At 41.0% G+C, this 24948-nt stretch overlaps 1 protein-coding gene across 1 annotated transcript in view; it reads left to right on the top strand.

The window, feature by feature from the left end:
- The first annotated feature begins 802 nt into the window (after nucleotides 1–802).
- The window catches only part of LOC144695968 (runt-related transcription factor 3-like), a 154760-nt gene continuing 130614 nt past the window's right edge, over nucleotides 803–24948 (top strand). The window contains exons 1-2 of the mRNA XM_078567091.1: nucleotides 803–936; nucleotides 1152–1276. Of these exons, the coding sequence (XP_078423217.1) occupies nucleotides 1219–1276 (58 nt within the window). The 5' untranslated portion in view covers nucleotides 803–936; nucleotides 1152–1218. The remainder of the gene's footprint in view (nucleotides 937–1151; nucleotides 1277–24948) is intronic.

Genomic DNA, 24948 nt, shown 5'->3' with positions numbered 1-24948 from the left:
ATATCCTTACTTTTATATTCTATACCTCTGCCAATGAAGGCGAGCATTCCATATGCCTTCTTTATAACCTTGTCTACTTGAACTGCTGCCTTCATGGACCTGTGTAGTTGTACGCCAAGATCTCTCACTTCATCTACCCCTCTTAGTATATTCATCATTTCAGCATTTTGTATTTATTCAATATAAAAATGAATAATTAAATGTAATCCCCACCCAGCCACCCACCCCATCACCTCCCTCCCCCCAGCCTCAACCAGGCACAGCTATCACAAATGGTTGAGAAAAGTTAAAGTCATATAGTGCTATACTGTCAGACAAACACATGGGCTGGCAGAACTCAAACATATGGATCGGTAAACTCAAGCCCTGAGTTCTGAGAACATCAACTGTTTTTTTGGGGGTTTGGACTGAAACCACGACTGTTCGGTGCTACACACATTGCGAGCCACAAAGACAGAAGAGCTCACACAGGGAGTGAAACTAACCAGTAAAGAGAAAAAGCCTCAGATCAAAACGGAGCATCGTTATTATCAGATATTATCATAGCAGCTACAGTATTTAATGCAGGCGTTTCTCTCACAACTTGCTAGCCACAAGAAATTCCCAGTGATTCGACCAAATTTTGAAGAGCTCAACCACGGGCTCACCAATCTTCTGCTCTAAACCAATAGCAAGGGCCACATACTTAAAGAAGTTTGATGACCTCATGTACCATGTGAGACGGTTTTCCAATGAGCAAGTGACTAGCTGGAGATTCTTCAGGCACAGAGCTCTGGTTGAGCCGACACTCTCTCGGGCCTCACTTTGAACCACAGAACCACAAGTGCGGTGCAGCCTACATCTCAAGACTGCACCTGAACCTCAGCGGATTTATATATTTTTTTAAGCAGGCTACCCACCCCACCTCCAACCCTAGCTGGACCCTCCGCATTTACGGTAAGCAGTACCCCCCTCATTGAGGGACTTCATAGAGATGCCACACTTCCACTGCTGCTGCTTCTTCATAATCGCTCTTTATTTTGAGTGCCTGCATATAGCTCTTGCTAAGCTTGTGGCTGAGCATTCCTGTGGCAGTATAAACCCAGACTCTTGGTTACAAACAGACACTCAGTTTCCTTTGGGATTTTTCAGCTTTCTCTTGCTTATTTCAGTGTAACGTTCTAAAGAGTGACAAAGGAAAAAAACCACAAGGACCGAGAGTATCATCTGTACCGGACCATGGCATCCAACAGTATATTCGATTCATTTACAACCTATCCACAGACCTTCTTGCGGGGTGAGTACAGGCCTCTTTTGTCTTTCAAGGCAGGAAACCTCACAGTCTAAGAGTAATCTTTTTGAAGATGTATCACTAGTTCTAGTAAGTTCAGTTCAGTGCAGCTTTCCAATGACTACAAGTTATACAACAACGAAATGAAATGGAACAGATCAAAATGCTTTGCATATCGGGTTGAGTGAATTAATGATTTCAACAGCTTTGGTATTTAAGAGTGAATCTGTGGCTTCACAGGACAGAAAGGTAGGAGCTGTGACCAACAGCGCAGCAACCAAGTCATTATTTTCCAACTCTTTGCCTTGTAATAAACTTATAGCACATCAGACACAGTTTGAAGTCAGCATTGACCACAAGGATTAATCACTTTTTCAAAGCTAACATTTCCATCTGACGAAAGCTATTTCTTTACAGGAATGGTTCACCATTATCCAACACCTCCCCCCCATCCCACGGCCCCGATTCCTAACAGGGAGGTCAAAAGCGTATTCTTTTCCTGGATTGAGATGAAATGGTTTAGCTGTAAACCAGATCTTGAATTTTGCCCTTGATGGCCAGAAAACAAGACTTAATTATTGCTTTAGATTGAATGTGTTAAATTACAATGTTTCTTCAAATTGTACCACTGACTTCCTCGCTTCAAACTGTATCTGAAGTCCTGACCTCAGCCCTCTAATTGGTTGGGCTACACTTTCTTACTCTATTAGTAGGAACACCAAAACCAGACTCGAATTGTTAAATTGCTAAATGATTAAAATATTCATTTACATTTCTTCTATTCTAAGTTCGAGGCACTTTCCAAAGCACATTACAAGTTGTTTTATTCCCATTGTACAACTTAAAGTTTACCATTTTCGATAAATTTGCGGAACAATATGGCACTTGGAAGTTGCCATTTATTTAAGAGCAAAACTTATCCCAAATTTCGATATTCAAGAGTGATCCAGATAAAATTTTACACTCACTAAATGAAAATAATACATGTCTGAACATTTGATTTTGCTCAACTGAGAATATCACTTCAGGTACTAGCTTCCTTTCAGCTTCATTGCTATTCCACTGTGAGCTGTCTTCCAACTGGAGTATCTGGTTGGGAGTGCTGAAGGCTATTATCAGTTCCTTATGTTACTTATGTGATTCTGGCAGTAACACCTATAAAGTACAGCAGTTACCTTTAGTGAGTACTTCTGCACTGTTTTCAATGAGTAATCCCAACTGTGGTCTCAGTGAAAGAGATCTATTCCAGCCACGGTTTTTAAAATTGAACTGTTTTGTTCTCAACTTGTGGGTTTGAGCATGTAATTGTTTTATTCAAGAGGCCAATTACAACTTTGGTTGGCGCATTTCACCCAGCAAGCTGAACATGAACCATTTCTCCCCAGTGTATCATTGCAATCTCAAACTCTTTTCATTTCGATAGAATATGAGAATGCATTTGTGGAAGTGCAAAATTTTTTACTATTGTGTGTGCTGCAACATGAAAGTAAAATTGCAACTGGCTCAGAAACAATGAATGGGAAAAATATATCAAAGGCAGTAACTAAGGGTAAACTGATGTCATCTTCATGCCATCAATGTAACTGGCATTTTATGCTGTTTATATAAATTAGGTTATATTCACTTCACTACAGTACATATAGCCTACCTCTCATTCAGTCATTTCACCTGAAAATGGTAATCATTGTGAAAAAGAGTTTTTAAGTATTTGCTTCACAAAGTGTGACTTTCTTTTTAATTTTTGCTTTACACTCGAATAACAAAGATAAGCCTATGCCAAATTTGGTTATCAGTGACCATAGAGAAGTCTGCTACCTCAACCGCCCAAGCCTCCTAGCCAAAAGAGGAAGTATTGCAGTGGTGGCAACACTGGTAAAATTTGAAAAGGGAAATGGGGAAAATTAAATTAAGTTTAACAAAGAGTTACACTAAATTCCAAATATCACTTTAATGTTTTGTTCGGTTACAATGAAAGTTCCATTTTCTGAAAAATGCTTCAGTTCATTACTGTTGAGCACTAGAATCACCAAAAGCAAAGGCTTAATTAAATAGCATTCCAGATTTAAAGAGAATTCAACGGTCATGTGGGATTTACAAGAGTTTAGTTACCAATAGCTCATACCACTGCTCCTGACCAACTTCCAGATACCTGCTGTCTCCATATTACTCTGTCTCCATAAGTAACACTACAGCGCTCACCAGCTAATGGGCATCCTGTTAACAGGAACATTAACTTAAAATAAGACCTGTGCCCACTAACAGGGTGCTCCCATGGAGAGGCTTCTACTGTATGTACGTCAAAGCCACATATTCTTCTGTTCTGTTAATCTGTTCCATTCAAAGGCTGGTGGTCGAGGCTCGTCACAAAATGATGTAAGTGAGATTTTATGAAAGCGCTTGGCATTGGAAGGTTTACAAAGATTAAGATGACAATTTCTCAAACAGCTTTGTGCAGCTCAGCACAAATTGTAACTAAATATCACAGAACAGCTCATAAACATCTTGGATGTAAGCATTTAAAGAAGGAGGGGGCAGTCTGCCTCACTTGAAGGAAAGTCAAACTCTAAATGTGGTCTACAGGCCCAGTGTTCTTAATTAAAGGCAATGCTTTGCCAAAATAAGTTACAGACTATTTAAGAAAAAAAAAATTGTACAATCATTTTCAAAACCTCCTACTTTTCCTCTGATCCAGATGTGCACATTGGGGAAGGTCCTAGAACAGTCATTTAATTCCAATTGGCAAAAAGCTACAATTTACTAAACACTTCGAGTATTCTACACAGCTGCTGAGCAATTAGAGACTCAAGAAGAATATCCCTATTGAACATTATACTTAACATTTGTAATGGATATATATTAAAAGACAAAATTTCTTTAGAGATGAGATGATCCTTCTGAAGGTACAAGTTGGGGAAGGGAGAGACAAAACTGAACCTCACTTCCCCTGCTTTTTTGGGTGTGAAACTGGTCCACAACATAACAATTTGTAGTGTAGATTGCGCACACCCAAAGTGCGTAGATCACTAAAATGGTCCCAAATACTTGCCTAAAGCCAATTAAAATATTTTATTGAGGGTCCTTGCACTGATTTAGGACCCAATGGAGAAATTAGTTTGTACCAATCCATGATAACTCGGTTCTTAAGCCGACCTAGTAAATCTTGGAGGCATCAGTCAAGAAGCAGCCTTCACAGCTGCTATTCAAATTGCTCTTCCCCCTCCATTAAAGTAAGTCACTTGTTTAGTCATTTCAGGGTGTTTGTGGAACAATTTTGGCTGTCATAGCAGTACTTTAGAACATCTTCAATCTACCTTTACCAGGAGGATGTATCCCCTTGTGAGGGAGTCTAGAACTAGAGACACAGGCCGGAATCTTCCAGCCCCCCTTCAGCGGGTTCCCCGCGGCAGGGCCAGCGAGCCATTGAAATCTTGGCGGGACTGGAGGATCCTGCAGATGGTGGGGCTGGAAAATTCCAGGCACAGTTTAAGAATAAAAGGTCTCCTTTTTAAGACAGTGATGAGGAGAAATGTTTTTCTCTCAGAGGGTCATTCTGTGAAAGCCCCTTCCCCAGAAGCAGTGGAGGCTAGGTCATTGAATTTATTTAAGGCTGAGTTGGACAGATTTTCGATAAAGAAGGGAGTCAAGGCTTGGGGCGGGTGGGAGGGTAAGGTTGCAGGCAGGAGCTGAGACCACGACCAGATCTGCCATGATCTTATTGAATGGCGGAGCAGGCTCAAAGGGCTGAATGGCCTACCCTGCTCCTAAGTCCTTTCTTTTTACAGAGGTACGGCTTTATTATCACCTTTACAATCCTTCACAATTGCTGCTGTCGTGGGTGTCCTGCTAGATCCACCATTATGGCTGCCAGCAGAGGAACAACAGCACCAGCAAGAAACAACCTGCAGAACTGCATTTGCTGCAAGAAAAGGGAGAAGGATGTCCGGCCAAAGGGCTTCAGGAACCATCGTACGGCAAGTTCACTGATGAGCAGCGTACTAGACCTCTCTGCTTCAAAAAGGAAGTGGTCGCCTATTGTAGTATAAACTTGAGTGCCAAACCAGGGTATGGACAGCACTGCCTGTGGCTTGCATTATCACCGCGGCTCTGAGTTTCTATGCCACATAGCCATTCCAGGAAACATCAGGTGGCATCACTCAGTGTGCTGTGTATTGCTGTATCAGGGATGTCCCCGAGGTTCTCTGGTCCAGGACGTAACAAATTCATTTCCTTTCCCATGGAGACAGTGAAGCAGGATAAGATGGCCAGGAGCTTTTCCATGATTGCAGGCTGCCCATGAACACAAGACTACACCCACACCTTGCATGCTCTGTGTTATGGCCTGCACTTGAATGTCAACAGGAAGGGATTCCACTCCCTCAATGTGTAGGCAGTATGTGAAAACAGGCAAACGTCATGCAGGTCTGTGCATGGTTTTCTGGCAGTAGACATTTTGACTTAAATCTGACCCAATCCTCAATATCCCCTGTATTTTACCCAAACTATTGTACATCAGGTTGGTCACCAAGAGATGGTAGCCCTTCTCTTGGCTCATGCTTTCTGTCAGGTACAGGAACACAGAACCCAATGAGTGCTTTAATTTGATCCATGTGTCCACCAATGCTTTAATTAAACATCAACCTTCTTAAGCAGAGGTTCCACAGTCTCAACCATTTAGGAGGAATTCTGCAATGCAGTGTCTTGGGGTCTTGAAATTCATGGTTGAATTTGCATGGTATGTTTGCTCTAAGCCCTTGGAACCAACTGAAGAGGTAGTCAAAGCTTCAGGATGATGAGCAAGTTGAGGATGAGAAGAAAGAAATGGGGATGGGGAGCGGTGGAATTTATGCTGACTGTCAAACAGCAAATAATCAAGAGACAGTCACCTGAACACTCCCTGATCCCATCTCATCAAGGTCACCATGGTGATTGGATTTCTTGTGGCATTGCAGCTATGTCCTGGATGCAGTGCCCCTCCACATCTTGACTGGTCACCTGTCAGGAATTTCCCCAATCATACCCCTCCCTCCCCCAGTTGGAAAAGCATCTCCCATCACTGGTGGACTACACTCACTAGGATCACCAGTGCAGCACATGAGAACCAGAGGGCTCTCAAGACAGCTGTTTTAGGCATGTCTGGTGTCCACAACAGAATCTAGTATTCAGCAGCCAAAGTCCACCTGATGCAGACTCCTTCTAAATAGTGTCATGGACATCTCATTTCCAGAGCCCCAACTGGGCAAGCTCCAATGAGCAACGTAAGTAGCACTGGCAGCAACATGAGTAGCGTTGGCAGCCAGCCTGTTCAATGTTAATGGGTTACAGTGGCGGTGTAGCAGGGGGGCGGGGTGGGGGGGGGGTGGGCACAGTTTCACTTCTTAACAGCACCCAGGCATGGGTTGTGTGTACCATGCCAATTTGGTGCCCACAGATGGGTGCAGACCATTTTCTACCCCAAGGATTCTGCAACACAACTGATTTCTCATGACTGAACTATCCAACCACATTTGCTTTCGTAGTTCATTTTTACATGATTGTTTCTGGTGACTGAATCCCACTGTATTTCTACATACATTTTTAAAAATGACTCAATAGGCTCCCCCAATGGGTCAGCAAATTTATCCAGTGTAGCTAGTTGCACAGGACTGAAAGCAGCTAACTCACCACAGACAGAATGTCGAAACTGGGATCTTCCAAGTTTGCACAGTTTAGCAACTTCATCTAGTAAGTGGCTGAGCGATAGAGATCAGAAAATGCTCATGTCTGAAGCCAAGCCTATGTTGAGTTAGTGGATCTCGAATAAGGAGTCAATTTCCTCTTCACAACAGAAAAGAAAATTGGTAAGAGAAAGATCAAAAAATCCAATGCTGCAATAATGACCATTTAATTAGTATTCTAAACATAACCAATCAAATGGAATCCTCCTCAATAACATTTAAAAAGTGACCCGTCAATTGATGGCAATTTTTCATTCGTCTAAATTATGTTTTCATTCACTAAAACCAATTGCCTGAAGTTCAACCTTTGAACAACAATCTTGATATAAAATAACTAGTCAGTAGGGAAGGGAAATGGTACAGCAAAAGGGTAGTGAGAAAATTAAGGGCCTGCACAAAAGGAGACAAGATTATGACCAGTAATCAAGTAAATGAGTCGGTCATTTAGCAGGCTTCAACTGAAATGTCCAAAGATGGTTGGAAAGTGAGATTCTGAACCAGAAAACTATAGAAATCCCAAAGAGGTTTTTTTTAATACATGGAACTCAAATTGTTACAGGATTCCACCAGAAGAATCAGACACTATATAAGCTGCTGTTTGCTCTAAGCTCCCTCCGTGTCATAAAATGTTAAAATAAGCAGACGTGCATCGTTGTGAATAGGACAATCGAGAAGCATGAATAATTCAAAAGCTTTATCTGGAGTCTTTAAGGACCTGACACACAAATTGGCCCAATGTTCCAACATCACTTTATAACTGGTGGCAAACTCTTCATCCCATTCTCAGAAATATAAATGTTTGAGATTAAGGGCTGCCTGTCACCTCAACCACTGATCTTATTTGATTAATTATGTTATGGCCAGGCTGCTATAATAAACTCAATGTAGTATTGGTGGATGGAGGGGCTATCTGAGAGGCACAAGCAGACATAAATGGACTAGTTCTACAGAATTGTGCCACCTCCCCTTCTGCTCAATTATGAAGTGCCATAGTTCAAAATTCATGACCCAGACCACCTTACTCTGACTGGAAGATGTACGCTGATAAATGCATAGTCAAAGGCAAAAGATTTAAGGCTTAAATAACAAAGGACTGCACAAGATCTTTATATTAGAGTTATGAAAAGGCTTAACCTTTCACTTTGTACCATAAGTGTCAAGAGAACTTGTGTTTTTTTTCTCTCACTTAAGCATGATAACACATTTTTAAACCATTTGGTCCCACGTCCACATAAAGATTGTGACACATCCTCATGTGTACACAGCAGAAATTGCCCGAACTCCTAAAATAAATAAAGCCATGATGATAATCAAGAACAAAATAAAATGAAAGCAATATGGTATAATCAGGATAATATCTGATCATGTAGTTTGATTCCACTCATTTAGGCCAGCTCTATTGCTTGCAAATAGTATAACTTGCAACTGGAATAAAAGTCATATCAAATACTTCATAGTTCTCTGATTCACAATACCAATGTAGGTAATGTCGTCAAGTCAGATTTTCACTGGTACATACACTGCAGAATTAAACTTGAATCTTCATCTGATGCCAACATCCTGAACGTACTGTCCTTATTGTTGTCTGCACTAAATATTAGAAATGCTAAGCACAGTTAAAGTAATTAAAAATGGAATATTGGCTAACCTGTGTTATTTCTAGTTTTGCAACTGCCATTATAAATATACGAAGGAATCTATTTCTAACAAATAATTATAGCTTTACAGATGAGTGCCTTTATAGAAGGAAATCAAATTCAAAGTTTTGGTTCATTGTGTCCAACTCATGTTGCAGTCTGTCTTTATTAGGATATTGGATTGCGATGCATATTATCAAAGTTAACTGACATTGCAATCTGAATGAGCCAGGGAAGGGGTTGGACCATTTGAGGCTATGGATTTTCATGGTTGTGTAATGCTGGAATTTGAATGTTCATAACTGTGCTGACAAGTTTTTATTGAAAACCAGCTACAGTATAATTCCAAGCCCCAAATGCTGGGCAAGGACCAAATACTTAATTCTAATCAGTATGCACTTGTCATAAATTGGCATGCATTGTTGGTGAATTTGATATGTTAAGCTAACACAGGTGAATGATGATTAGAATCAGGACCAAGGCTGTTTTCGTAACAAGGAAACTAACTAATCAATGTATTTGTAGTTAGTCATTACAATCTGTTTAAATCAACCACAAAGGACTATTTTATCTTACTACTTGATCCTAAATATGTTAGAGATGCACCATTGTAGTGAATGTTGTACATAGTCCATAGAAAGATATCACCTCAATAAATCAAATATTGCTTTTCTGCAGTTTTCCTTTCTTATCAATGAATTCTATAAAATCAACAGCAACTTGCATTTATATAGTGCTTTAAACATAGAAAGACATTTCAAGGCCCTTAACAGAGGTGTGAGGAAAAACACTTGTTGAAATAAGGAAGAGAGATTTGGAGGGGTGACCAAAACATTGTTCAATGAAGTAGGTTTCAAGGAGGGTCTGGAATTAGAAAAAGTAGGCCCTGGGTGGTTGAAGTTAAATGTCCAATGGTGGGGCCAAGAGAGGGGGAGATATCCAAGAGTCAGATGAATGGTGGGGGTTGGGTACATGGTAATTTGTGAAACAGAAGAAAATTACAGATGAAGGCATGTGAGGTTGTAGAGGTACTCAAATATAAACCATGCCTGTAGAGGAGGCATCTAACCTTACTGACATTCCTTGATCTTAAATATTCAACTTACAATTAGGCAGCATGGCAACTCTTGTTTTTAGTTGCTTGTTATGATTTTATTTTCTTCTTTATTGCATTTTTCAGAATTGATTTCCAGTAACATATATTGTGACTCTATGATATGCAAATTATTTTAATGATGCTTAGAGTAGATCGAGGCTTGATGAATGGCGCGGACACAGTGGGCCGAAGGGCCTCTTTCTGTGCTGTAAAACTCTATGACTCTACTGGAAAGTGCCCAACGCGCATTAGGTGGTTTTAAATGATTGGGCATGCTCAAAGCCCAATGCATTATAGTTGAAACATTACAATTGGTCTTGGTCCCTGAGATTCAGTTGACTAGAGAGAACATGCCCTCCTGGGTCATTTTTATTGACTTATTTCCCTTCTCGTGTTGGTCTCCTTATTTCTTTTGGAAAAAATCTTGGGCTTTTGGGAGGAGAGTCACATTTACCAAGTACTTCTCTAACTCCAGGCATTATTAGTTCCAACGGAAATACCATCCTATCAGTGTTTTACTGCAGGGAGGGCTGCACGACATCACAGGAGGAACGTACAATCCTGCTATAGTTAACAGTGAATTTTATGCCAGCGTGTCTGTTGCTATTTGACAATGGCTATAGGCCTCAACCTGTAATGGTTCTTATGCCTTTATAGCAACTTTGCCTCCTCAGACAATTGTCCAGATTGGTTGAATATGGGAATATGATCAAAACATGCGTAGTAGAGTAACCATCAGGCTACACCCCCTTTACACATCCAATTAGCTGTACCTTACTGTAACACATTTATTCTGCTGATCTATTTAGGTTATTCCAAGATCATTACTAATTTGTAATTATAATTGATGGTTGTAAATTTCTCCCCTCCTAACTTAGAACATCACCCAATAGAAACTTGAGGAGAATCAGTTCTGCAACTGAAATAGGGAAATGAACTGTGCATTACTGAAGCTGGAAAAGCTTTTCGTTATTGAAAGAGATAATATACTGGGTTGAAGTGAACCTATGACTGTTTGGAATGTATTGTTATCTTACCTTGGTTTGTGAATTAAATGTGTTTACGTTGTATTTATGTGAACTGGGAACTTTGCTGTGCCTATCATTTTGGTTCAGAATGGTATATAATGATCTGGCTTTAAATTATTGTAACTGCTAGGAATGTTTGTATTACAATTACTGCAAATGAGAGTCAGAGATGTTTGTATTGCATCTATTGGGCAAACCTACACATGTCTAAAGGAATGAGAGGTGAGAATGAATTATCCAAGCCAGGAATGAAGGAGGAATGTTTGACATTATTTCAGGACTTGTGTACTATCGATAAGTCCCGTAATGTGGCTTTCAATCTTAAAATGGACATTCTGAAATTGTAGTTTACTTTGTTAACACCATCATTTTACATTGAAAACCTTTTATTCAAAATAGTTTATTTTACCATTGCTTATTAATTCTCAATGTTATGAATTGTGTTGAAAATTTTATGGAACAGGATTTACTTTAAGTGTAATTAAGCCATTAATTGATAGAATCTGACAAGACAGTGAAAGACAGTTGTATGAAACACTCATATGGTAAACAAAAACAGTTTGTACTTAAGTGCTTAAATACTTTTGGAAGTTACATGCAATTGTGGTTTCATCCTCTATCAATGTGATCATATAGTTCCTCTAAGTGAACAGGATTCTTTTCTAACTGAGATGGTCAAGAATGAAACATATGAATGAAGCATGATGCCACCACCAAACACATCTTCCCTTCACCCCCCTTGACGGCATTCCGTAGGGATCGTTCCCTCCGGGACACCCTGGTCCACTCCTCCATCACCCCCTACTCCTCAACCCCCACTTATGGCACCTCCCCATGCCCACGCAGAAGATGCAACACCTGCCCCTTCACTTCCTCTCTCCTCACCGTCCAAGGGCCCAAACACTCCTTTCAAGTGAAGCAGCATTTCACTTGCATTTCCCCTAACTTAGTCTACTGCATTCATTGCTCCCAATGCGGTCTCCTCTACATTGGAGAGACCAGACGCAAACTGGGCGACCGTTTTGCGGAACACCTGCGGTCTGTCCGCAAGAAAGACCCAAACCTCCCTGTCGCTTGCCATTTTAACACTCCACCCTGTTCTCTTGCCAACATGTCTGTCCTTGGCTTGCTGCATTGTTCGAGTGAAGCCCAACGCAAACTGGAGGAACAGCACCTCATCTTCCGACTAGGCACTTTACAGCCCTCCGGGCTGAATATTGAATTCAACAACTTTAGATCTTAAACTCCCCCTCCCCCCATCTCCACCCCGTTTCTTTCCCCCCCCCCGCTTTTTTTTCAATAATTTATATAGATTCTTCTTTCCCCACCTATTTCCATTATTTTTAAATCTAAAACTAAAACCTTTAGTCTTTCCACCCCACCCCCACTAGAGCTGTACTTTGAATATCCTGTCTTCCATTCTTAATTAGCACTTTTCTCAGACAAAGACCACCACCTTCAACACCTCTTTGACCCTTTTGTCTGTGACATCTTTTGATTATCTGCTCATCTCCACAATCATCACACCACACCCTCAATGTGTCTCTTCCCCCCCTTTCTCCCCAATTTTTTCCAGGTAATTCTGTTTTTGTTTTGGATTTCCAGCACCCGCAGTAGCTTTTAGCTTTTTGTTTTTATAAGAATGAAACATAGACCTGTATTCATTTATGTTATGTTTGTTCGAGTTAGGTTAAGAACAGTAGCATCAAGAAAGCATGAAAATCATTGGTAGTTCTGTGAGTTGGCCTGCTTAAAGAGGATTGTTAAAGGGAGATTATTGTCCCACAACTGTTCTTACAAATGTTTGTTTCCATTTGCAGTTAGATTTTAATGTATTTTGTTTCCTCTGACCCATAATATAGATGTCCAACCTCAATCGTTGCATTCTGCCAAAGCTGGGCACCTGTCAGCGACAGATTAATGGAACAATTTTAACAGAAATTCTGTTGGAATGATAGCTTGCAACAACAAAGTTAAGCCTTCGAAAATCAGCCAGAATTGCTATTCCTATTTGTTATCCAGCCCTGTTGGAGAGTAGATTTATGAGGACATTGTTATTTTTATGTTGATATTATCCTTCAGTTAACATAGTTTCTTTATATCAGTCAAGCTGGCTAACTAACAGCATTTTGACTGAAGAATTCAATTCCCTTATAAACTATTGTTCATATTGACAACAGTAAGAATGGACTCCAATTTCAGATTCAATTCTCATCCCAGAGTCTAGTGTGAAAATTTCTCATGTCGTTCAAGGAACGAGGAGATAAATTAATTCCTTCCACCCCCTCTCATGATCATATTGAAAGATGTAAATGCAAACTCACCTTTATGCTGGTAGGCTTCAGACATAAATCTTATGTACATAGGACGATGTACAAATCCTTCACCATTTTCACTGGTCAGTTCACTGACTAATGATCCATACCTCACCACTCTATTGCCAAAAACTGATAATCCCACCCTGCTATGGATGCATTACATATACTGTCCCACACTACACTATGTATGCTAATTGGGGAAATAGGTAACATTGAGTAGACAATCATTTATTGATAATGATTTATAAAGAAAGATAATAAATTAAAACGAAAGCATTTAAAAACAAACTTATCTTTGTTACTGAAGGAACCTATGGCAATTTACAGAGAATGGTGCCAGACATGCTGTGCACAGTGAGGTTTATTCCTTTAAATATTCATTGCACCATTTAAAAAAAAATACATATAAACTGGCTTCCCAATTATCTGAGTGGGTATATTTTGCTAATGAGCCATATTAGGCCTGGAAGGTCCCAGCTTTAATATGTGTTGAGTTTCAAGACTTCAGGTAAAGCAGTAATGAATGCACTGCAATCGGCATCAGCAACCTTGACATAGGGAAGGGAAGATTTGACCAGATTTCCTGCAAAATCCCATGATCCCTATTGGAATTGCATACTGAGTGAGAATAGAATCTGGCCTCTCTGTGAAGCCTGCACAAAATCTTCACTAATACATTATTTAGAGTTATATTTGAAGAGGGGTACCAGAGGGTTACTACTACCATTATCATGGGTGCAATTTAATGCCCTCCTCTGTGGCAAGTTTGGTGGTGTGGAGGCATTTAATTGGGCAGGAGGGTGGCAGGCGGGGACCCCACCACCTTTCCGCCTTCACCCTGATTTAAGTCTGTGACAGGAAGACCCGTGGATAGCCTTCTCACCGCGCCACCAATTGAGGCACTTACGTTGGCAACTAATGCCCACTTAAGGGCTTCATCCCACCACAGCTGATATTAACCCAGCGTTGGGAGGGGAACTCATCATGCAGTGAACATGACAAACAAACCCGTGTGGGGTTGCTTGCAGGCTTCCAGTGGTGTTCTTCATGCAAAGGCATTCAGTGCCTGATTGAGGGATTCTGCATTGGGAAGTGGTTGGGTGGGGGTGGTGGCCCTTACAATGCTGCTGACCCACTCTCCCTCCCCCTTGCGACGCAGCCCCACCCCCAACACCCCCCACCGCCATCACTCACCCATAGCTTGGAATCCTTTGAGTGGATGTTGTACCAGCAAGTGCCACTAGCTCCTTGGTGGCGTTGCCATTCAGTAGAGCTGCCAGCCTCTGATTGGCCAGCAGCTCTCAGCAAACAGGACTTCCACTGACCTCGGGGGAGCCCTGCTGCTGTCCAGTTATGTGCCTGTGTGGCAGTTAATTTGGCAGGCCTTCCCTAAAAGAGGTGACGTGGGGCTCTCACCGGCTCGCCAGTCGCTTATCATGGCATGAGTTAGTATTTTCACAAATGTCAGGGGAAAGGTATAAACCTAACTGGATTGGATTTAATTAGGCCATTTGGCTCAGTTCAACTTGTCCCAAAATGACTGAAATCAGTCCTAGTCCAAAATTGATTTTCAAACCTAAAGACTCTTAGCAACACATTGATGCTGTGAACATGTCTTTCATGGGAGTTTTAATGCAGTCTAATTAGATAGTCTGAAGCAGATAAAAAATTCATCAGACTGGAACAAGCGCAAGGCTGAAGAGCTAGGAGTATTAAAACTTACTAGGCCAAATATCAGGCAAAGTTTACATTTACACCAGCGCCTTCCATGTCAGAAATTCCAAAACTGTTACCAATAATATCAAAGGCTATCTCTGAGTTTGATGTTTCATGTAATATGTAAAATCAAATTTATGTCACTGAAATAGTGGTTAGATGTCTGTCCTCAGCCAGGCTCTTATCAATTATTGACAAGCGTGTGGTAAGTTATACTAGCAAGAGACTTCACCAAGGTGTTAAACCAGCAATCTATTTAAAGAATAAAGAAGTTGTCATCTGTTCACCTTCATGTTCAAAAGGAGCAATTTCAATACATTCTCAAGGAATAGTGTAGATGAAATCATTCAACAAACTAAATTTTCTGATATGCATTCTATAGAATTCCAATTCCTACAAGAACATTGTAATATTAACAGTGCTTTAAAACAATAACTGAGGTTTTTCCCCAACTTCCTCTAAGAAATGCTTTGTCATGTGTTAAAGTTGGAGGTGTCTTTTAATGATTTATATGACTATTTTTTTTTTTGCCTCTAAGGTTTTTACAATGTCTTCTAAGATGTATATTAGCTGGCACTCTGCTGATAGTGGTGTGAGGTGTGTTACAATAAATAAGCAAAAAAAAATCATCAGTATATGATTCAATCATGACTGAAGTTTCTTCCAATTTGTATCTAGCGTTTGTTTAACAAGAGCATGCTTAACAATTTGCGCTATGTGTTCTGCTGCTCTATTTGAAACAGGATGGTATGGTGGAACTCTGGTGCGTTTTATCCCATTCATTCTCATGAAATTTGAGACTCTTCTGAACAAAACTTAGGCCCGTTGTCAGACACAATTTCCTCTGGCAACCCATAAGCAGCAAACAAATTATGCAAAATATCTAGAGTTTTGCTAGTTGTTGTTCAATTCATCGGAAACCCCTCAGCCCACTTCAGATGGCTATCTGTCACAATGAAAAGCTGTTGCCCTTCAAAACCCATCTGCAGCCTCTGCCACACTCTAGCAACCATGGAAATGACTGGCTAAAGTACCGATGGCGGTTTCTCTTCTACAGCTTGACATACTCTACACTGTTTCACTGTGCCCTCTATGTCCTTATCTAACCCTGGCCACCAAAGCTAGCTTCTCACTGACTCTTTGTCAAGCTCATCCCTAAGTGTTGATTGTGAAGATCATGTTGCAACTGCAATCTGTACCTTTCAGGAATTACAACTCTAGCTCCCCACATAAGACAACCTTTATCAATGGACAACTCATTTTTATGCATAAAAAATGGCCTGATTTCTAAATCCATTATCTGTATTTGCCACCTATTTGCAATTTATTTGTATACCCTTGCCAATACAGGATACCTGCATGTTTTACCAATGTCATCTGCTGTGACTGACAACTCATCTACGTGTGAAAGGAAAAATACATCCTCCCTGTTGGGCTCTTACCTCGACCTGAGGGGACTGGTAATCTAGACATTGCATCAGCATTACAATGATCTTCTGATCATCTGTATTTAATGTCATGCTGGTATGCAAAGTCAAAACCTATCTCGGCACTCGATTTGCAGCTAAAATGGGTACTGGAGGCTTTGGAATCAAAATAACCATCAGTGGCTTATGATCAGTTTCAATCGTGAAACTATGACCATACAAGTATTTATGAAACCTTCTTACTCCAAAAATCAAAGACAATGCTTCATGTTCTATCTGAGCATAATTTCGCTCACTGCCACTCGGAGCACATGAGGCAAATGCAATCATTCTCTCCTCGCCAATATCCTATACATGAGAGATCACAGTACCTACTCCTTACGGAGAAGCATCACATGTTAGCTTAATCTTCTTGGACATATTAGAATGGACATTGTACCATATACTAGTTGACTTTTACATGACTTGAATGCTTTGCCACACTCCTTTGTCTAAATTCACAGAAGAACTTTCCTCAAGCGTTCATTCAATGGATTGAATAATGTTGCATCAGCATTCTGGGGGTTACCATGGACCAGAAACTGAACTGGACTAGCCATATAAATACTCTGGCTACAAGAGCAGGTCAGAGGTTGAGAATTCTGCAGCAAGTAACTCACCTGACTCCCCAAATCCTGTCCACCATCTACAAGGCAGAAGTCAGGAGTGTGATGAAATACTTTCCACTTGCCTGGATGAGTGCAGCTCCACCAACACTCAAGAAGCTCAACACCATCCAGGACAAAGCAGCCCACTTGATTGGCACCCAATCCACCACCTTCAACATTTACTCCCTCCACCATTGACGCACAGTGGCAGCAGTGTGTACCATCTTCAAGATGCACTGCAGCAACTCACCAAGGCTCTTTGACAGCATCTTCCAGACCCATGATTTCTACACCTAGAAGGACAAGGACAGTAAATGCATGGGAACACCTCCACCTGCAAGTTCCCCTCCGAGCCATGCACCAGTCTGACTTGGAACTATATTGCCGTTCCTTCACTGTCGCTGGGGCAAAATTCTGGAACATGCTTCCTAACAGTACTGTGGGATGAAAAACAAAGGCATGAATCCACATCCCACCCCACTCTTTTTTACAGTGTCCTGGTCAGTCACCATGGTGCTTCATTGTTATCTCTTTATAAAAACACAATGTAAGACTTTTTATATGTAAGAACAGACTGGTAAATATTTATCAGACGTAGGTATTAAATAGTAATCCTTCAATACATGCAGTATTTCAAGCCATTCCACACACTTTTTGATACCATTATCAACAGTCTTGTCCAACTATTTATAATTCATTTGTTTATGTAAAAATGTAATCAGTGCTCCAAGGGAAAGGTCATTGTGATTGGTTATCTATAAGCAAATAACATTTTACTAAAGTACATACATTCATCTAATAATGGGTCCGTACATGGACCTGAGAAGAGGTGCACCCGTATTAAATTGGATTTTAATTGTCATACAATCATGGAAAATTTCTGAAAAGAGGAACACATTGCTAAAGCTCTTTGTCTTGCACTCATTTGGACAAAAGCAAGAATGCTAAATTTCAAATGATCACAACAATTTATAACAGCCAATTTAAGATTATCTCTTGAGCTCATAAAATGGCTCATTTACGCTTGCTACAGGTGACATACATTCATGTGCAGGGACTTGTTCTCTGCACCCAAGAGGAATATGTTCAGGCCTTGTGCATTTTTTGAATTATCAGGGAGTTTGGAAAGCCTATAGATCCCAACACCTCGCCAATCAGAGTCGACTTGCCAACCAATCTGTACGCTTTTCTCCTGTAGTATAAATTGTTGAGGTCTTTTGAAATTTGACATTCCTGCATTTATCCTGATGAGCGCAAGACAAAAAGCTTTGGCAACATGTCTCTCTTTTCAGCAATATTCAAGTTCAGTATTACCAAGCGACCATTGAAATTTCATTCATTTCTGTTGACATGTGGCAGCTGGAGAGAGGTACTTTTCCAGTTGTAGTTTTAGATAGAGAAGCAGTTGGTGTAGTATAATTGGCCTCAGGAATCCCTAGGCTAGGCAGCCAAGATAAGTGAATATCCAGTAACTCCTCCTAGAAAGTATGTTCACTCGAGGACAACATCAGGCTCAGTTGTGATGATGTCCAGGATCAAATAGCCTGCTCACACCTACAGATTAGCCAGTTTGACAAAGCAGTGGAGGGTGGGTGGAACCAGTGGAGTCATAACCCAGCATCAGCCTGCAGCTTTAGTAGAAGAAGAAAGAGCAAATGCAGAAAAAAGTAACATTTGTGACTATAAGTAGTTAAACATCACATGTTCTTCTTGACCTTAAATCAGAGGTGAAAGTAAGCCAATACAGTCCAGTATGGCATATCGGTAAGAAAGTGGCAGAGGAAATGGGAATGCAGAGACGTGGGGAGGGAGAATGACATGTGGCAGCTGGAGAAGGTACTTTTCCAGTTGTAGTTAAGGAATCGAGTGGTTAACCCATTGAATTATGTTTAAAGGACTGAATGAGAGGGGAAATTGGAAATGAGAATGGAAGTCACTCAGTTGTCGTTAATTATGTCTTAGTGTGGGTGTGTGGGGGTGACAGTTTCTCTCAGTTTCTGTGTCGATGTTTCACGTCTTTACATAATGACCACTATTAAAACAGATCAACCAACTGACTTTGTGTGAGGATTAGTTTGGGCAGAATGTGGCGGATTTTTTTTTTATTCTTTGAGTAAATAAAGGGCACTTCTTTTCACGTTTCTTGTACAGTTGGAATTTAAAATGTAGCATGTTTCTTTGGTCTGCTTTCATCCCGTCACTTGAAATATGAACAAGCACCAAACTCATTCATTATAGCTGATTGCGATGCTTCGATAATTTCCACCACCAACATTACTTGATCCCAGAGACTTCAATGGTTGGCTGATTGTTGTGTTCATGAGATTGCTAGGTGATATTTTCGAGAGTGCACTGCCACCTTTTAAAGCTGGCCCACTGCAAATCAGAATATTCCCGACGCAGTGAGGAATCATGAGGTTTTCTCATTAGTCTTTTCTGACAGCGGATGGCTTGTTGTGAACCACTTTGGTTGTCAAAGGTTTAGGGAATGAGCCTGTGCTGTTGTTTGTGGATTATTGGCTGTCCAATCTGTCCAGTTCTTTGGTGCCAATCATGGTGTGAATTCTTTATTTTGTTCAAACATGCCTTGGGGGCAATGGATTGATAATCAAAGTGCTTTGAACACGGAAACCACAAATTCAATAAAAAAAAGTGGTTACTGGTCGAAGAAATGACCTTCCACGCATTAAATTATAATTAGTCAAATTTGGGATTCATTATACAACTGTACCAGTAAGAAATTCAAGTTACTTTCACCCTGCCTAAAATGTTAAATAAAAATATTCAATCATGTCGCAGATTTTCATGAAGCATCATATGGTTTCTCTAAAACCAAAGGTTTATTTTGGCAGGAGTTTCATCATGTTTTGAGCTAACAAGCTGTTCACTGCCTTTATTTGAATAATAACACACAACCTGTAAAGCCCATCTGAGCAGGCCTCAATTTGACATCTCAAAGGATGGCACCTCTGATATTATAGCCATCTCTCAATAAAGAAATGTCAGCCTCAAATCCTACGTGTAAAACAAACATGAAAACTTCTGACCCAGTGGTGAAGGAGCTGCAGCCTTGATTAAAGTGACACATAGCATATTTACAACTAAACATTGACTGTCCTGTAGAGCAGGAGTTTTAAAATTTTTGCTTCTGAGGCCCCACTCCCATGTTATAAAAATTTCATGGACTCCCTTAATACAGACAATTTTTCTGTATAAAATTTAGTTATGCAATTAAACACACATATTTATTACTTTTGTTTCACTTACTGAATGTAAAACTTGTTGCTGGTGCTGAGTAACAATTCTGTCAAGGCAAGCACATGTGCATGTCATGGTCAATGCTCATCCAAGCTTGGTATTTTGTTTCCATTGGAGACAAAGGTGAAAACCCAGTTTTGCATAAGTAGATTGTACTAAATGGGACCAGCACTGTGAGTGCTGTGGAAAAAAACAGTACTGTATTCAGCTGCATCATAGCCAATATGATCCAGCTCCATGCGATGTCCGCACGCATGTTCTTTCTGGTAGGGGTCACTGGATGGCAATCAGGAGTGGGAATCCTGACTTACCCTTCTAAAAGATGTTGGAAGCACTCTATTACAGTTTGGCTCTGGATGGTTAACTGAGCACAGCCCAGGGATCTCGCCGGGACAGTCTTTTGTGCTTGTATCACACTGGGTTTGTACAATTTACTCCGTGATTGTCCCACACAGAAACCTTTTCAATATTAGAGGTGAAACAGCCTGATGCAGGGTGGTCATCGTGCCCGCCCACTCTAAATGGTCAGAAAACCCGGAAGTCATATGCAAATACAGCGGCCCATTAAAATGTCACTGACAAAACATACTGCTGAAATTCTGGGTTCCAAATACACTGCTGGCTCCACCCACTGCAAGAGGGCCTGGCAATTAAATGTCAGTGCAAAAAGTGTAGAAACTATCAGCAGTGGGTTGAATAAATGAATGAAGATGGAGGAAAGGGCATATTGTTCTCCTGAAGCAAATGGTGGATAAAAATAGGCACACAGTAAAAACAAGTTTTGGTGGGGGGTACAACTAATTCAACCTGACCTGTTTTTAAAAGAGGTGCATAGGTTATAGGTTTTGATAAACTAATTGGAAACAGTAAATGCAACAAAGGAAAGGTTAATGTTTGAGTATCAAAAACATTCAGAAAAGCTTTGCTGAGGATATTTCTGTTGATTGGAGCAAGATCACCCAGAAAAATATAACGGTTTGGTATATTTCTCAAGAAAGGCACTTCCTGTAGCCAGGGAGAGACAGTGGCAGGAATTTTCTGTTCCCGCTGGCATCAGGCATGTTTGGTGGCGTGAGTGGACAATATGGCGAGGAGGCCAAAGTTCGGTTTCATGTCATCATGAAACCAGTTTGCGATCGTCCGCTCCGCCCGCTGATGGCGGACCACCTTCCCTGCCATCTGAAGTCAGGAACCTCATTGTAATACATCAGTATATCATTATAAGGCCAGCCCGCCAGACTCATCCCACCCCCCCACCACCGCTAGATCATCTGCCCACGTTGGCAGGAAAACACACCAACGTGTTTCACAACAGCATACATAAGGCGTGCACTTGGCAGGCTGTACTTCACTCAGGACTTCAAGGTTTGTTTGCCTACCTTGCTTTGGGCAGCACTTGCGGTCATCAGCACCAGGCTTCACAGACAGCACCACATCACTTTTGGGGGCTGCTCACGGGTAGCTCTCTATCTACCAGATCAGTCATACATGGGTTACTTTTCAATGGCTGCAGGGCAATGTCTTGCTTGGGGAAAGGGAAGAAGTAGCCTCAGGCAAGGGAAGAGGCTGCAGGATGAGAGCGGTACTGGGGGAGGAGGGTATCCCAGGGTGTGTGTGAGGGCACACGTTGATTTGCGCAAGTGGCCTCAAGATAGTGAGGGCTGAGGAAGCAGTCTTCAGAGGAGATGAGGCCAGATGGACTTGTGAGGGTGTGTGTGTGAGAATGGGTGGTGATGTCCCTTGAGCTGGCAGTGAGTGAGATGCCACTGAATGTGTGATGGGCTTGAGTGTGTGAGTTTAGAGTGATGAGGTGGGTGCATCTGGCTGCACAGTGAGATCATTCATTCTCTATCTGCATTGAATGGCCAACTTCTTCTGTGCAGCATTGGCACTGATCACCACTGCCATGGCCTACCAAGCCAGAGTGGTAATGTAGCTGCCCCTCCTGCGGCCAGAGTGGGAGTAGATGACATCACAGCGGGCCTCCATGGCATCCAAAGGGCGCCCGAGGGCTGCAATCTCCTTGCCTGTCAGGGCCATGTCTTCTTCACTGCAGTACTGGGCTGGAAGCACTGAGTGCAGCTATACTTTAAATGTGGTGCCTGGCGTGTAGAAGTAGCGAGGTGATGGCATGGCTGGTGAATGAGAGCCCACCCGCCATCAAAACGGCGTGTCTTCCAGGAATGCATAAGTAATGCAGCGGGTTTGGGACGATACAGCGTGAAAACCGCCATCGCGGCCAGTGGGTAAAACGTTTTACCCACCCACTACCACACTTAGTGCAAATCTGGGATGATTCTGCCCAGTGTACCCGATTCTGGAACTCCTATATAGAACTTCCCATTTTCAAAGGAGAATTGTGTAATTATTTTTTGGAGGACCTCTTGAAACCTTGCTGATACCTGGGACCCGTAGTTGAGAACCACTGCTGCATGATATTAGGTTTTGCGTAATATTTTCATGAGGGGGAAGATTTCCTCTATTCTCTAATTGTAGTGAGCCGTAAACATTTTCTTTGCTCGGCCAGTCAGGATGTTCCTACAAATGGCAAAGGGAAAATTTTCCCAACCTTGTGGTCTCATTAAATAAGTTTGTGTCCAACAATAAATCTGGTTGACATGGCAACGGTGAGGTGAATTTCCTCCCAGGGGGTGGAGGGTAGGTGGTTATAGAAAATGCCACCATAACTTCAGCCTAAGATCATAGGCAAACAAGATTTCTGTCAAACCTTCACCAAAGTTACAACAGAGGCTGCAGGAGAAGCCTTGAGGAAATTTCTGGCAACAGGATGTTACATTCATGGTAGTATGCTGCCAATGTCAATTCCTCAACATAAAAAAAACCAAATTCATTCGCACTGTCAAGTTCCTTAAGCATGGCAACTTTCTCCTCTTTAGAATTGCAACCAATCGAACAATCTATACTTAGGTATGCTTTATGTGTGTTAGTCGTGGCTCAGTGATAGCAACCTCTTGCCTCTGAGTCAGAAGATTAAGCACAAAAATCTAGACTAATTGATCAATGCAATCCAGTGCAATACTGAGGGAGTGCCATACTGTCAGAGGTGCTATCTTTCAGATGGGACAGTAAACCCTCCTAGGTGGATGTAAAAGATCCCATGGCACTGTTCGAAGAAGAGTGGGGGAATTATCCCTGGAGTCCTGGCCAAACAATATAATTGAAACAGATTATCTGGGCAGCATCATACTGTTGTTTGAGGGAGCCATGTACAAATTGTACTTTTCCTACGTTATAACACTGGATGCATCTCAAAAGTACTTCATTGGTTGTAAAATGCTTTGGGACATCCTAACGTTATGGAAGGGGGTATTTAAATGCATGTCTTTCTTTTATTAATCATGCAATTCAGAGGCAACAGTGCCTGAGCCACAACTAACAAGTAGATTGTTCAATGGTCACAATTCTACAGATGAGAGAGTTGACATGCTTTATGAGCCTGAAAGTACATATGAATTTGGGTCTTTTATATTCAGGAAATGGCATTGGCAGCATTCTACCATGAATATAATATACTGTTGCCAGAATTTTCCTCAAGCATTCTCCTGAAGCTTCTGTTGTAACTTTGCTGGAGGTTTGGCAGAAATCTTGTTTTGCCTCGGTAGGCTGAAGTTGGTGGCGTTTTGTAAAAATCCTCGAGGAAATTCACCTCACCATCTCTATGCCAGATTTTATTAAATATAATCTCTCAAAAGGCAAATGACACTGCAGATTAAGTCAGGACAACATATTTAGTAACAGTAAAGCAGCTACACACAGAAGGAAAGGTCATAGTCAAGGAATCTGATTTCATCACGTCACCCAGATTCTAGAACAATTGCAGGGCACACAGCCAGAGCACTTAGTGACAGAGAGTGGTAATGTAATGACAATAGTAAGAAATGCAAATAAAATGTATTATCAAATCTGTTTTTGTCCCCAGACATATATGGCTCATAACCAATTTAATTTCAATAATAGCTATAAAAACAGGGGTGTGACTTAAATAGTGGATTTTGCTGTTACCAAGCTGTCAACCACCAAAATGAAAGTTTCAGTTATCACCTTTCCTGGGCGTGTCACAGAACAAAAACTGCCATTCTTGAGAACCCAGTGTAAATGTTCACTCTGATTCACAATATGCAAAAACAAACATCAAAATATGCCACCTTTTTATTGCAGCCTTATCTGATAATCGCATCTAACTTTGCAGAAGTATTTCTGCCCCTAAAGAGAAAATAAAGATTGCAATCATTTTGTTCAGAGGATTAGGGAGGGGTAGATTTAGAAACCTTTAGTTTTCCACAAATTGTTGTCTTGTAATATTCAACATTTAAAATGAATGGAAAATCCTCACTGTAAATGGAATAGGAAAGATGCATTCTGGAATTATAAGATATAATTCCACTTAAAGTAATGGATTTAAAAGCTCTATGTTATGATTTTCTGTGGAGTATTACACTTTTGAACTTTTCATATGTGGCAGTAGTGAAGTTAACTCTGACATAGTTTGGGGTGCAACTGAAATAGTTTATTATTGTGGTGGAACATATGAAGCTGTGGGTGTGGGTTAAATAGCATTCTGAATTCTCAAGGTGAGAAGGTAGAGCACAATTTACACACATGCTTTGGACTGGTTTAATAAAGCTATCTGCAACAAATGCAAATTGAAAAATGTTCTATAACCAGTCCCAGCATAAATTGCTTAATTGCATAAAGACAGTCTGATCCTTCTATTGCTACAACCCTCTGTGCATAATCTTCCACTTCTGTCATTATATGAGCCATACAATCTGACCCTTTCACCTCTTCAAGCCAACACAAAGTCTCATTCTTCGAA

Source organism: Cetorhinus maximus, chromosome 21 (genome assembly GCF_964194155.1).
Source record: "Cetorhinus maximus chromosome 21, sCetMax3.hap1.1, whole genome shotgun sequence".
Taxonomy (NCBI): domain Eukaryota; kingdom Metazoa; phylum Chordata; class Chondrichthyes; order Lamniformes; family Cetorhinidae; genus Cetorhinus; species Cetorhinus maximus.
The sequence above is the reverse complement of the archived record's forward strand: the minus strand, read 5'-3'. Positions and strand labels throughout refer to the sequence as shown.